The 15,174-nt window shown below is 46.2% G+C and overlaps 1 protein-coding gene across 3 annotated transcripts; it reads left to right on the forward strand.

Annotated features, from left to right (window-relative positions):
* KCTD21 (potassium channel tetramerization domain containing 21) lies at positions 1–15,038 on the forward strand. Of its 3 annotated transcripts, none has more exons than XR_014588271.1 (3): positions 1–107; positions 7,370–10,983; positions 13,846–15,038. XR_014588271.1 is itself a non-coding variant. In XM_083849028.1 (2 exons), the coding sequence occupies exon 2, from the start codon at positions 7,400–7,402 to the stop codon at positions 8,180–8,182; it is 783 nt and encodes a 260-aa protein (XP_083705154.1). In that variant the 5' UTR covers positions 1–107; positions 7,370–7,399; the 3' UTR covers positions 8,183–13,816. The 3 variants fall into 3 exon arrangements, 1 of the variants encoding a protein (XP_083705154.1); XR_014588272.1 differs by lacking the exon at positions 13,846–15,038 and adding an exon at positions 12,720–13,820; XM_083849028.1 differs by lacking the exon at positions 13,846–15,038 and having other exon boundaries at positions 7,370–13,816.
* Positions 15,039–15,174: the final 136 nt, after the last annotated feature.

Below are 15,174 nucleotides of genomic sequence, written 5' to 3' on the forward strand. Positions count from 1 at the left end.
GGAGAGCCGGGCTCGCCGCCCCCTTGCTTCCTCCTCCTCCTCCTCCTCCTCCTCCTCCTCCTCCTCCTGCGGCGCCCGGGCGGGGACGGGGCTCGGCGGGGCCGCAGGTGGGTGCGGGGCCAGCGGGCGCTTGGGGGGAGCCACCCCATTAGGGGGGAGTGGGATGGGTTGGGGTCACCCCCTTCCCAATCCCACCCCGAGCTGGGGAAACTGAGGCACGGGTGGGATTTTTTTTTTTTTTTTTTGGGGGGGGGGGGGGGAGCTGCCTGCTGGGCCAGAGAGGCCAGAGGGAGAAGGGCTTTGGGATGCGGGGAGGGTTTATTGGATTTATTCCCATTATTCCTACTACCACTACCGTTGTTATTATGACTATTAGGATGATTTTAGCATTTCATTCTGCTTTAGGGAATTCCCGGCTGTGCAGGGAGGAGCCATCCCCACGGTGCCTCTCAGCGTGGCGCAGCAGCGCCCGGCAAACTTTGCCCCCCCCCCCCCCTTTCCCCAATCCGATTTTTCTGCATTTCACGGATTTTCAGCACTTTGGGGAACGCAGAGCGAGCCCTGCGCGCCCCACAGCCGGCTCTGCGGGCGGCCGGGTGGGATCCTGGCTGGCCCCTACTTCGTTCGTGCGGTTTCTGAGCACTTTTTGGGGCGCGGGTTGGCGATCGCTCAGCGGGACGCAGGTGGTCGCCTTCCACGTCTGCAGGATCAGCAAAGAAATGAGTATCTGGAAGGTACTCCAGCGGTGCAGACGCTTGGCCGTGAGAAACCAGGGCAAACCTTTCCCGGGGCTGGCATTACCGTGGCACAGGCTCCCTCCCTGCCCTCCTGGCGATCTGCTTTGCCAGCATGGCCTGCAGATTTCGGAGGTCACAGCCAGGAGGGTGCTGAGAGCCCCCACACCCTGGCTTTTATTCCCTGAGCATCCCCGCAGCCGCATCTCTCTGGCTCTGCGCTCCCCGTCCCCCTCCATCTTGTCTTCTACGTTCCCCTTCAGTAGCTGTCACCTTCATTTCTTTTCCCTTCTCCCCACTGCGTGCTGACGCTCTCATTCCTCATCTCTCAGTGTGAACCTGACCTTTGTTTTATATTTTCTTCCCCTCACTGTGCACCGGCCATATTTTCCTTCCCCCACCTCCCACCCCCCTTCTCTTTGCCCAGAGCTCCACATTGCTTAAATTCAGCATCTGCAGGTGCAGCCTTTCGCGGTCGCCTCCATCCCTCAGCAAGCAGCAGCAGCCTGGACCTCCTGCCAGGAGATGCTCCGGACCCCAGGGAAGGGGGGTCCTGGCCCTGGAAGGGACAGAGGAGCAGCATCGGCCCCGCCAGCGAGCCGGGGATGTTAGGAAACTTGTGTTCATGCTTCCCTATCATCTCATCAGCAAAGGGGTATTCCCGTGTTTAATGCAGCGTGATTAGAAAACAAAATTTGAGTCACTGGTGGGCTTTTCCCCGGTATTGCAGCAGGCAGCAGACGGCCAGGGATGTTTCCTCGAGGCTATAGGGGAAGGGTGAGGTGGCGTTTCCTGCAAGGTGCCTGCCGGGAGCTGGAGTCCCCTCCCGCAGCTCTCCGCGTATTGCAGAGGCTGGCAGAGCTCCTCGTGCTCGGCCCGGCGGCCAGACCGAGGCGGGATTGATTTCCATCCTGCAGCGACGGGAAAATGCGGGATTTCCTCTGTAGGATTACTGTAAATAAGCACGTAGTGTGTAGAAGGCGTGTGGCAAATGTTTAACCTGCCGGAGCTGAGCATCAGCTGAGGTCAGTAAGTGCATCAGTGGCACCCCAGGGGAGGATTAAGCCCCTCCTTATAACACATTTTATCCCAAATCCTTCCTTAAACCCATCTCTCACGTGATGCCTGCTGGCTGCTGGGGGCTGCCTCTCACTAAGGAAGCTGTGAGCCGAGTTTTATTTTTCTCTTCTAAATCCTTCTTATTTTATTTCCACTTTCCCTTTGTCATTCTTCATTATGACTTTTCTCCAAGCTATCACTGTAGGGTGACTCCTGGACGTCAAAGTGCTTTTTCTGAAGTCCCCGTAACACAAATTCCTAGCTGAGGGTCTTGCTTTCCCCTACAAAATCACCCCCTAGAAAAGGGACGAGGCGACCGCAGGGCTGGTGCCTCCACCTGAACCCAGATTTCGCAGCCTAACGTATGTTTTTCCGCAGGACTCGGATGTTTCGTAGAAAGCGGGATTTTCACCCCAAACTGACGTGCTCTGTTGTAGCCAGACATGCTGGTGCAAAGCGTGGGGAATTGGGAACAGAGCCCAAACCCGATCAGCCTTTGGCTGATTATTTATTTGACATTAACGCACGCTAACAAAGCAGACTGGAGCCCGGTGCTGGGAACAACCATCTCCTCCCGCCGAAGCGTGTCTGAAGTCTCCGGCTGCTTGGATATTTATTTTTTTTCATCCCTCCTTTTTACCCCAAATCAATCTGACCCCTCCCGGCACAGAGCTGCTTCCTGCAGCGCATTACCTGGCCGGCCTCACGCGGCGTTTCTGCAGCCGCCGCGGCTCTCACCGGCTCTCTTGGGCACTACTCAAAAGCCAGGGAGGTTTTTTTAGTCTGGCTCTTCTTCCTGGTGCTTAGCAGAAACGGTCCCCGTCTTGCTTTCGTTTTATTGCCACTTAGGCTTTCGTCGTTGCGCCCACCTAAATAATTCATCTCTTATTTTTGCTGCGTGTGTGCTTCGCCGCTTGTTGTTACTCCGCAGCTCTTTCTTAACTAAGCTGCGTGTTTCACTGCCTTAAACACAGGTTTCCAAAGTTTCAGCTGTGGGGGGATGTTTTATGGGTTGGGAATCGAAGGGTACGCTGTAAAATTAATCAGCGGGGCAGTGGCATCTATATAAAATTAAAATTAAAATGCACTCCTTCCACATCACAGACCTCGCCCTTTGCTGCTCTGCGTTTAATTCATTTCACTAACGAGATCCTCTGGACGATGCTCCGAGCAGCCTGTTAACCCCGTCTTACGTGCTGCCTCCCCAAAATCCCCCAAAATGGATTCGTTTTCTTTCCCTGCCACTTGTAAAGGGAAACCTGGGTCTGTAACCAATTGCTGCTGCTTTTGTTTTCTCACTCCCAACAAATGCTTGGATTTACCTATTAGGGAAACCAAGGCATTGCTACACCTTTTCCCAAATAAAAACTTCATTTTGTTTTCTCATCTGCTTAGTATCTTTTGTATCTTTTCTCTGCCCTGCCTGTATTTCCACCTTTGGCCAAGCTAGTATTATCTTTATTTTGTTAATGCAGAGACAGTTTTCTCCAAATATTTAATGAGATTATGAAACAGAACCAGACATTCGATCCCTCGTGTTTCATCAACTCGCAGTTTCGGGGTAGATTATTTTTAACTGGAATGATCAATTTTTATCCGAATAAGCAACCAGAAAACTCCTATTAAAAAATGGCTTTTCCTGTGCTTTATAGATATATGCAAATGTATATATTCCTTAAGGAAAGGTCCCTGTTGTTTTTCGGTTTTTGAAAATGTTATAAACATAACTTTAAAGTTTACAGCAACCTGCATTTTCTGGCTAAAAAGGGTAAACTGCAGCTTTGCTCATTTTTCAGAGAGGTTAAATACTTAGCAATAGTTGTGCCATTTGCACCATTTTTACTTAAGGAGAAACATCATGAATGATGCATTTTTGGATGACTACTTGTACACGTGTGGTTTTTTTTCCAAGTTGGGTGAAACCTGTACTCCATTAAATTATAACGCAGAATTTTATTTCTTTTCTAATTAAAGCACTCTTAAATGTGATGAATAAATAAGAGAGGAAGTAAGCTTGTCCAAAGCTGTTTTGCATTTAAAATTATTAAACAAAGGAAGCATTGCAGATAATGAAGGAACTGAGCTGGTGGTTATAAATATGTGAAGATGTCAGTAAGTGAAAATGCGTAGATTTTGTCATTTCCCACACCGTTTCCTGGCTTCCTGCTGTGTCAACCCCATGACTCTCTCAGGTTCAGGCCAATTATTTGCTGAGCTCAACTTCTGGAGTAGAAGGTCCTTATAGAAATGGTTGCTTTGCATCTGCTGAGGATGCTCCTGCCAGTAAAACCCAACTTAAAATTTACAAACCCTGGTCTGCTGAAATGCTCAGATGCACAAGCAGCAGCTTTGACTCAGAAGTTGGACTTCTCAATAAAAAAATCACCGTGAAGCAACGCTAGTTTCTCTCAATTTACATGATCTGAAAAGATTATGTCTTTAAATAACTGTAGGTTTTTATTTTTTTATTTCCATAACACTAAATTACATCTATTTTTTGAAAGAAAAATGTATTTAAACACAGATCACTCTAAAAGCACATAATAATACTGTGCTCTTTGGTGAAATCCACATCGTCAGCTCTCAAATTAGATCTCTAGGTGATCTAATGTGACTGAATTTTAAGTACTGCTTTGGGAGCAGCTACACAAAAGGCTTTACTGTAATTCTCCGCTTCCAAGAACTATCACCCAATTCGTACTTGTCCTTGGGGACTGCAGGTTATAGCCACCCACGTCCAAGCCAGATGCTCTCCTGGAACCTCATCTTCGTGTAAATGCCACCAAAACAGCGAACTCTGTGCTGCATTCGTGGAGAGCCTTTATGTTAGGTTAGCAAAGCAGCCAGGTCTGATAAACCAGGGCGCTGCCATGCTGGTTGGGCGAGCAAAGAGAGAGCTCACAACCTGTTTCATCTGCTTTACTTCATATTTAGGAGTTTGTAAGGGAAAAGCAGCAGAGACTGATCTTTGACCACACCACCTGGAGTGCTGGGCCCAGCGCTGGGCCCCCCAGCCCCAGCCAGAGCTGGGCACCCTGGGGAGAGCCCAGCGCAGGGCCCCCGAGGTGCCGAAGGGCCTGGAGCACCTCTGCCGTGAGGAGAGGCTGCGAGAGCTGGGGCTGCTGGGCCTGGAGCAGAGGAGGCTCCGGGGGCTGCCAGCCATGGCCACCAGCACTGCCGGGAGGTGCCGAGAGGCCGGAGCCAGGCCCTTTTTTTTTTTAATGTTATCCATTCAGATCAGACTGAGATGCCTGCCTCTCATTAATATGGCTATAACCAGCCAGGTTTGGGATCAGAATAAACTTAGGGTGGATATTGGGTTTGAAATGGACTCTGTCTTATCTTCTCCCTGAAGATTTGGGCCATCTGGTGGTCTTTAGGTTCTTGATGAGGGAATGTGCCATGAGAAGGCTGTGACAGACCCACGGAGGGGGACATCTTGCTGCAGCTGCCACAGGCTGGCAGACAGCATGAGAAAACTCCTCCCGTGGTACAAATAAGCAGGCGTGGGCTCAAAAAGCTGCAAACATGACCTATAAAGAAAGAACAGAAAAATTTGGGTTGTTTAGGCTAAAACAGCCCAAGTGCTGGCAGAGGAGGGAAGCAGTGAACGGGCCTGTGGGGCCGCTGTCAGTCCTGCCTCTGCAGTCTGCGTTATTTGCAGGGAGATGTTGGGAACACTTCTGTTCTTGGATGAAACTTGAAAAAAAATATATGCATTTGGGGCTGGTTTTGTGAATGTCAGATTGTGTTTGTAGCAACACTTTTACAGGCGTATTGCAAGCCCTTAGGGGAAAAAATACACGGCAGCCACTCGTTCAACAGAATTAGACCAGTTGGAGCCTATATATGATGGGTTTAAACAGCTCTTGACTCTAATTTGGGTTGAAGCCTTCAAGAGTGGGAAGTATGCTGAGACTACAGTGCTGAGGGGAGGTTAACACTGAAACAAATAGCTTCTTTTCCGGGGTGTTCTTGGCTGAAGTTGGTAACAAGGACGGTCTTTGGTCATGGGGGCGGAGTGGGTGTTGTGTTGCTTTACACATACATCTTTATTTTCCAGTTTTACTGGGTGCTAAGAGTTACACAAGCAAAGCCCTCAGTGGATTTACAGATCTGATTATTTCCCCTAATTATTGTGCAGTGACATATACGCTGTGTGCTGAGGGCCAACATGGGCTAAAGGGCTAAGGGAATGTTATACTTGAAGTGAAATGCAGATTCTCCTTCGATCTGTTCAGTCGCTACTTTAGTGTGGGTGAGTTTTTCACAGGAAAATATGCTTGCTGCCTAGAGGTGTAGTCGTTTTAGGGTGCTATTACCAACATTATTTGGGTTTGAGCAGCCATAAAATCGATATTACAGCACACGATGAAGTTCTTCCAACCTGTATTTTGCTGTGACTGCAGAGCTGATAACAATGTTTTCCTGTCTATGATTATTCCATGACGATTTAGGCTTAATAAACTTAATTTTAAGGCAGCTGTTTGGCTGCTTTCTGTTGGATGACCATAGCTACTACAGCAAGAGCTACCTCATATCTCTGCAGCAAATACTGATGGGTTCCCTGCTGTTTTTTAAATAGTCAAAATAAAGCTGGGAATTAACTTGTTGATGGATTTGGATCCAGCAAACAAGGAAAAACAGATGTGCAATGAAGCAGCCAGATTTGCAGATCCTCGTCTGGTTCCAACGTGTAGCAGAAACATACCCTGAATAGAAAATGATAAGCTTGCTCTCTAAATAGGTTTAGCGTGGGGTCAGAAAAAGTGCTAGAGCTGGTGTAAGGAGTATGAAAGTATGGTAGCTGGTGAAGGGAGGTATGTTCCCTCCAGAGGCAATGATGCTTAACTGCATCATAAAATCACATCCTGTTTGTCTCAGCTGATTGCAGAGGAGCTGCACAGAAGCTACGTCAACTGAGGATATGGCCGTAATTAATTAGGAAATGTTTTCTAAGGCAAAGTATGTTGGAATGTGAAAGTCTGATTTTTTTTTTTTTAAATTCATTTTTTTTTCTGAATGGAAGCGCTTATGGCAGCACAGCTCGCTGGCTCCCTGGTAGGATGACTGCACACGAATGTGTACTAGGGGGATTCTGCCACCACAGCTTTGTAGCTTTAATTACATCTTGATATGCAATGGAAGATATTGGGAATGTGTCTGGTTCTTGTCCTGCCTTTCTGTTTCGTCTAAATCCTGTGGTGATGAGGGAGATGAGATCAGGTGAGCCTAGGATATAACTCTTGAAGTCGGTAGTCGTTCTGCTGTAGGCACCTATGGGAGAGATTTCACATTTAACATGACTGTAAAGCTTTGGAAGACCCATGATTTCTGGCACTAAATTAAATTAAACAAAGCCCTATTAAAGACTCTTAGGAGAAAAAACATCCTTAAGTTTCTTCTCAAGATACATCCTCCAACAGTATTTCCCAAGTTCCAATTCCTATGATGAATTATTGCCATGTGGTTACCCAGATATATTTAGTACTCTTTTTTTCCCTGTTCATTTTGAGCAGGTTAATGCAGCTGAATGTGTGGTGTTGGATTTTTTTTTTATTTGCTTTATTTTTTAGAATTAGTCCCAGCACCGTGACTTTTCCATCATGTCAGAACCCATCACGCTCAATGTTGGAGGAAAACTCTATACCACCTCTCTGTCCACCCTGACTAGCTTTCCAGACTCCATGCTGGGGGCCATGTTTAGTGGGAAGATGCCAACCAAGAAGGACAGCCAAGGCAACTGCTTTATCGACAGAGATGGCAAAATCTTCCGCTATATCCTCAACTTCTTAAGAACTTCTCACTTGGACCTCCCTGAAGACTTTCAGGAAATGGGCTTGCTTCGGCGGGAGGTAGATTTTTATCAAATCCAGCCTCTGATTGAGGCCTTGCAGGAGAAGGAGGTGGAGCTTTCCAAAGCGGAGAAAAACGCCATGCTCAACATCACCCTCGATCAGAAGACCCAGACCGTTCACTTCACCGTTCGAGAAGCGCCCCAGATCTACAGCCTGTCCTCCTCCAACATGGAAGTGTTCAGCGCTAATATCTTCTCCACATCGTGTCTGTTCCTGAAGCTTCTCGGTTCCAAACTTTACTACTGCTTCAACGGAAACCTCTCTTCCATATCCAGCTACCTGCAGGACCCCAACCATTTGACCTTAGATTGGGTTGCAAGCGTGGAAGGCCTTCCCGAAGAGGAGTACACGCGGCAGAACTTAAAGAGACTCTGGGTGGTGCCTGATAATAAGCAAATCAATAGCTTCCAGGTGTTTGTGGAAGAAGTGCTCAAAATAGCCCTGAGTGATGGCTTCTGCATAGATTCTTCTCATCCACACACTTCGGATTTCATGAATAATAAGATTATTCGCCTAATTCGATACAAGTAGGAAGGGCTGTTTATGGTGGTGCCAGCGTGGAGATAACACAGGTTAAGTGTTTCCCTTTAAAACACACTTACGGCCTAATTCAGAATCGTGCTTACCTGGATTAAGAGTCACTAACAGGGAGATGATTTTCCTTTAATGTATTTACCGACGCGATCTTCCAGAATATGTCCATATTCTAAACAGAAGGAATATTGTCTAGCGCCTGAATTAAGGATTGGTTCTGTCTCTGCCTCCACCTCTAACCTGCTGTACAACTGTGGGGAAAATCACGTAACTTCTGCCCTTACTACATTTTCCGGTTGGAAAATGGGATGGTCCTTAACCTATCCTGCAAGGGCGATGAGAATGTTCAGTAATCAAGATCTGGAAAGCAGCTGGAGATCTGATGCGGTGAAAGAAGCCATGGGGCTACAACCCAGTGGCCAGCCCAGGGGGGCACATTTTCCTTGTCTTACCGTGTCACCTGCATGGAGCACGCAAGAAACTTGTTGGTTCCGCAGAGAAGAAGCCTCGCCACATGGACACATCCTATATAGCTGTAAAGGACGGTGGAAACTGCAAACGAGTAGGGGATCCTGTCCTGTCGCCATCTGAAGGTGACTCGTTTGTTTTTTTTTTCCTGAACCCTGGGAGGAAGCCCCTGCTCTGTTCTGCTTTCAGGGAAGCCGTGTTTGAATGATGTGACTGATGCTGGGAACGATCAAGAAAGCCATAACAGAGAGAATGATGTTCTTACAAATTGAGAAGATTGTGTCTGTTGGGGAACTTTGCTTTGGATGCTCTTAGACCTTTACATTCCAAAGTCATCCAAGACCACTGGTTCTTTTCTTTCCCTTACAACGCTATTATTTGTCCTGAGGATGCTCCCGAATACTCTCAGAGGTGAAGACGTCAAGAGGGCAGATGCCCCCAAATAGATTTTGAATGGTTGAACCTCTTCTGCCTGGACACGGCCTTCTTTTGTCTCCCTTGAGCAGTGCCAGGAGCGTATGGGATGGTCTCGAGGTAGGATGGATTCCATCTGAAAGGACTATTTTTCCGTCAGTACCCCTAGTATTTTTAATTATAAAACCAGGGGCTCAGTTTTCCTACCCCTGCACATTGAGCCATTTCTTACGTCCTTGTGAAACGGTCAGACTGCTAAGGCAGCATTTTGCCTTCTTGCTTGGATTTACTGTCCAGTTGTCAGGGAGGCAAGGCAGGAGGAAAACGGAGGTGATGACAATGATCAAGCCCTTTCCTAAAAGCTTGGCCTGTGCTATGATGATCAAAATGATGATTAGCTCTAGGCATCATTTGTGCCACGTTCAAGGTGGTTCATTCTCAGCTAATTATGTTTGAAAGTATCCTCGGTGTCCCTAACCAGATTGCTCCCAGTGTGCATGAGAGACCCTCCAGAACATTTCCCATAACCTCTAACGAGATAGAAGGGAAAATGCAATAACCAATTTTTGCATTTGCAATTTTATTGCTTCCAGAAATTCTTGGTAGGGGGCTGCAAAGCTCAGTATCGCTCATGTCCTTGTTTCCCAAAGCAGCTAGTCTGTTGCTGTGTTAAGCTGACCCATAAGCAGCATAAAGAAGTGTTTTGTACTGTTGTAAAAAACAGCGAGAGAAATATATTTCTACTGTCCCAAGCTGTGATTGCATGAACAACACAAATCAGCATGCTGATGGTAAAAATGCACGTTCTGTAGTTATTAACAACCTACTATAAACTTCTTGCCCTGTCTGCCTCGGTGCAAGACCCACCAGCATGATGATGGAAGTGGGACCATGTTGTTAGGAAGCGCTGACTGGCATCGAAAACCTCGGAACCATTAAACCTGGCCATTTTTGCGAGCCTTGAGGATTGTAACCAGTATGTTGTGGCCAAATTCCAGCTTGTGGCACCATTCTTCTGGGTTTAGCTGCATTAGGAAGAACTTTCTTTTCCCCACTCCTGCCCTGAACTGTGAAGCAGGGGTCGTCTGTTCCAGGAGTTGCCGCATGCCACTGACAAAGCAAAGCAAGGCCAATGTGAATCTTATTTCTGCCATGAATTTGCCAGTCAATTGGACATTCACAGCGATGATCTATGCATGTGATATTATTGTGAGCTGTAAAATACCATACCCGAACCCTCTTTCATCAAATCTATGCCTTCAAATAGGTATGCCCTTGCTGAATTTATGATAACAGCTTTTGGGGGATGTCAACCATGTATTTTTTAAACTCAAGCCCTTGAGAGTAGATTTTAAATGATTTGTAACAGGAATTCTTGTATGTCAGGACTAAGAGTACTAATCTGTAATTGGTTTCCTTTCAGCTTGAGTTCATCAAGGGGCAAGAGCAGTGTGCTTAAATCTCATTTGAAAGGGGTGGGGAAGGTCTGACCTACGCCCCTTAGAGCTCTGGATTGGTACTACCCCATTCTGTTTCAGAAAAAAAAAAAGAGAGAGAGAGATTTGTATCATTCATTTTCTGGTGAAAAGCATGTTAAGAGTCACCAAAAGCACTATGCATAGCTTTATAGAGAGCTTTAATCCTCCATTTTGCCCCCCACCCCTTTTTCTTTTCTTCAGACAGTAGCAGAACCCACACTAAAAGCAGTCACATAGTTCCTTAAAAATCTGGGCAAGAAATGAAGAGTGCCCCAACGTGGCCCTAGTAACTGAGGCAATCTGCTGAGATGGAAATACGGGTTTGAATCTCCACAGACCAAGGAGAGAACTGAGCCAGGTCTTCATCTGGAGTGCCTGAACCCATCAGGCTGTTATGCAAAAGGTGGACCACTTGAATCGACATTTTTCTGTGCTCAGGTAACTAAATCAGGCGAAGGTAGGGTTGACCACAAATCTCTGTTATTTATTAATATGCAGAGAGATGCAAAATTTCCAACCAGTGTAAAGACAGGAATGAAAACAGGCTTTGGGAGGAACACAAAAGCTTGAAATACCTCTAAATTGTTAAACGGAATAAAACACCTTTGAGAATGAGGTATTATTTATAGTACCACAGCAGTTCTGCGTGCTACCAAGGATGTGAAAGAAGTGCTAAGCGAATCAGCTGGGATTGCAATCAAACGTATGTTATACAAACGTAGTTGCTATTTCAACGTACATGCTAAGCTAAATTTATAGCTGCTCCCTAATTTTGCACTCTGCGAGTTATGTTGTAATGACTGTTTGTAGGCACATTCTCTCTCTGAAGCATTTGTTCCCTTGTTATCTTGATGGCTGGCTTTTGCTTACCTTCTGTTTCTGAGCCCTAGGGGTGTAACTTGCTTTTCTTTCACCAGTCAGTAGCACTGGTGATTCTTGTTCTCTGCAGTTCTCCTGAGTTAAAGAAAAGTGAATATGCACAAAGCCATATCAAGTGCTCAGGATACAGCACAACCTCATCTCTAGTCATGGAAAGCACTTGACATTTATTAGCAGTAACATCTAAAAATTATTTCACTGTTGGAGTGGAATATTTCCTCTGAGAACAAACTTCTTTTTTTCCTTAAAACAAGGAAAGAATCTTTCTTTCCCTTAAAGTTTGAAGGATGGTTTCTTCCACACCTCAGAGCTTATCTCCTGTTCTGATTCTGCCGTCAGCCTGTCCCCTTCACCACCTCCATCTATAAAATGAGGCTGACATGCACTTTATTTTTTTTTTAATGGCCTAAATGCTGAGAGAGTCGCTGGGTAGAGAGATCAATAGTTTTAGAGCAGAAAAGCATCAGTTAGGGCAGATGATAAATAAGTTATTAGCTGTACCATAATGGCATTTTCAGACATGTGCATGTCCATGGCACAGTGGGATTTCTTATAAGACAGAAAGATTATTATAAAGCATCTTAGTGGAGTCCAGAAAGAATCAGTCATGGATTTATCTTATGTGTTTTTTGGCTTGATATCTCTTAATTGTCTAATAATGTCCAGTTATGATAAAAGGACTGAAACCATACCTAAATACTAAGATGTCTTTGGGTCATGCTGCTGTTGTTCAGAGTCATTAGGAGACAGTGAGAGGAGTGTTTGTTTCTGCACGTGGTGGTAGGGAAATAAAAGGTGTAAAATGTTAGACCTGGAAGAATTCTTAAATTAATAAGATTGTGAAGGGAGAGAATAAAGAATCTAGGCGTGTTCAGGAAAAGAAAACAGCAAGGTAAACAATGGAGACAAAGATTTTGTTGTGGAAAAAGGCTGTGATTAAAATGACTCACTGGTCCTCTCCAGTTTTAATCTCCTATTAAGCAACTTAAATATTGTCCATGCCAACAGTTATGCTAGTACCCTGTCAGATGCAGACAGCTTTGCTTAAATTTGCACGTGCTTTAAATCGCCAAACATATGCACTGCTGTAGTTACCCGTATTTTAACTTGGATGCCGAATATAAATTGCTACTTGAGTTTACTGGCAGTAAGTATCTGCAATCAATCAGATTTATTCCCACTCTGGAGAAGGCTGGTGGGGTCTGTACATAAAGTTCAAAGGGCTGATAAACACTGCCTTCATCCCATGCCATGGGCTGTGTAAACTAAATCTATGATCTTCTGATACTTCACAGATAAATGGAGAAGTTATGAAGAAGACTTCTTTTGGAAGCTTCGTTTTCACCCCATCCCTTTTAACTTGGTGTCACTGCTCAGAATTTCCATGTCTTTGGGAATATGAAACTGTCCTTGTGGTGTGAGCAAAATTCTTTAATATCTCCTTTACCCACACATTGCTGGTCACAAACGTGCAGGGTACAAGCAGTGCTAATTAATATGTGATGCTCCCAGTAAAAGTCTCGTACGTGAATTAGTACAGTCAGACATGTAGGTATTCTATGTGAGAAGGGCTGGATCAGACATAAGTATGCAGATCATGCTGTCAGATTCACTCAGGAATAATAGGAGCAATGGTTTTCCTATGGATTCAGAAAATTTAAAAAAAAAAAAAAAAAGGAGCTACAGGGGAGGGCTCCGTGGAGTAAATAATTTATTTTCTCTTCCTCCTCTTTCCATTCCCCTCCCTCTTATTTTCTTGTTCCTAACCCCAATTTGGGATTTTTCAGGATTTTTCTGTTGATCAGAACTTGGTCCCTGATTCACTAAGAGCTATACTTTTGAATGAATGCTTTTTGGAAAGTGTCAAAAGATGGTTTTACTTTCTTACCACTTTTATAGAGATCCTGTAGGGTATCACACTTGAAAATCTGGTTGCATTTATCTGCCTGTAAGTCTCCTGTGAACTGTTACTAATATGTATTTTAGAAGACAGTAAATAAAAATGTGAATGAAGCAGTAGATGCTCTGCCTGACATACATTTCCATGCAGTGATCTCTGCTGAATCTATAGCTTTTCCTCTTAGGATTCTACACAGCGTGTCGTTGCAATGCTTCCCAAGAAGTCTCCACAACTGAGAATTATAGGAAGCTCACAAAAAAATAGTGTCATTGTAGAAAATACGCTTTTCTAAATAATCCAAGCCATTTTAAATGTTGTAGCTCATTCACGTTTCAAACGTGTAATACAGAGTATTCATTTTTGAACAAACCTTAGTGTATTGCTGATGTACAGGAAAAAATAAGTTTAACGTATTATTAACATGATTTCCAGCTGCCCCTATGAGTACTCTTCCTAGAAGGACAAAGGTTTGCTGTAAGCAACCAAAAAAAGCATCTTCTTTGCACATATCTGCCCTCTAGGCCGGCAGAACTATCAAATGGAGTGTGTTCCTCTAGAAGAGCACGTTGTACCTGGAAGGTGACACCACCCCCAGTGACATTGTTTGGAGATGGCACCTGCCTGGAAGAGGGCTAAGCTGGTACATTTTGAAGTGTCTTCTGCTCGATTTAAGGGAACTGTTGGCATGAGGGCTGCTACACACTTTCTTCCTACCTTAATGCACCCACAAACACCGTGCTTCTGGCCCTGGGGGGGAACCTTTCACAAATCAGATCAATAGGGTTAAACCTGTGCTGATGCGTAGATTGGCATGGGGCACTACCCAGCACACTGCCCGTTGCCGCAGAGGAGATGCAAAGGAATGACAAGAGAGACCCTAAAAGATCGCCCAGATCCAGTGTGAGCCAGATCCCCACGTCTCTTTGACCATATCCCAGGGTTGTCCTGGAAGAAGCAGCAGTTGACGTTGAGCCCTGTAGGAACAGCATTTCTCAGCTCTAGTAAAAACAGAGAAGGAGCATGAAGGGAGGGAGATGGGGCTGTGCTTGGGCAATGCCAACCCTTCACAAGACTACTAATGACAGACATGTAACCAGCACCACAGGCTGTCTCCGCATGGAGGTGCTGGTCACCAGGAGCAGCTGAAGCCCAGGTAGCTGCAAGTACGGCCTCAGAGTGGCTCCACACCACCCAACCCCACATCCCCCAGGTCCAACACAACCCAACTCCGTATGCAGTTCCGCAGCCACCCAACCTCACTGCTGGTCCCACACCCCCCAACCCCACATCACCCAAGCCTACCACCACCCAATACCACTGGTGGGCCCACAAGAGCCAACCCTGCTCCTGGTCCCACAGCACTCAGCCCCATGCTTTCTCCCACGCCATGCCTGACCCCGTAACACCCCAGCACCAATCCTGACCCCACGACACCCAATGTCACTCCCAGACTCCAGGGGAAGACATACGGGGGGTGGCTGAGGACATTTGGTGTGTTCAGCCCAGAGGAGACTGAGGGAAGGCCTCATGGTGGCTTGCAGCTCCCTCACGAGAGGAGCGGAGGGGCAGGCGCTGAGCTCTGCTCTCTGGGGACAGCGACAGGACCCGAGGGAACAGCACGGAGCCACGACACGAAGGGTCAGGCTGAGTGTTAGGGCGAAGTTAGGGTGGTTGTGCACTGGGACAGCCTCCCCAGGGCAGTGCTCACAGCACCGAGCCTGAAGGACTTCAAGGAGCATTTGGACACCGCTCTCAGGCAAAGAATTTTATTTTTATGTGGTGCAGTGTGGAGCCAGGAGCTGCACTCCCAACCCCTCTCTGTCCCCCCTAGCACCGCCATTACCCCCCCC

This window comes from Anser anser (genome assembly GCF_964211835.1).
Source record: "Anser anser genome assembly, chromosome: 1".
Classification (NCBI taxonomy): Eukaryota; Metazoa; Chordata; class Aves; order Anseriformes; family Anatidae; genus Anser; species Anser anser.

Excerpts from the sequence above, each read along its gene's own strand:
- KCTD21 (XM_083849028.1), top strand. The coding sequence starts at position 7,400 with ATGTCAGAACCCATCACGCTCAATGTTGGAGGAAAACTCTATACCACC.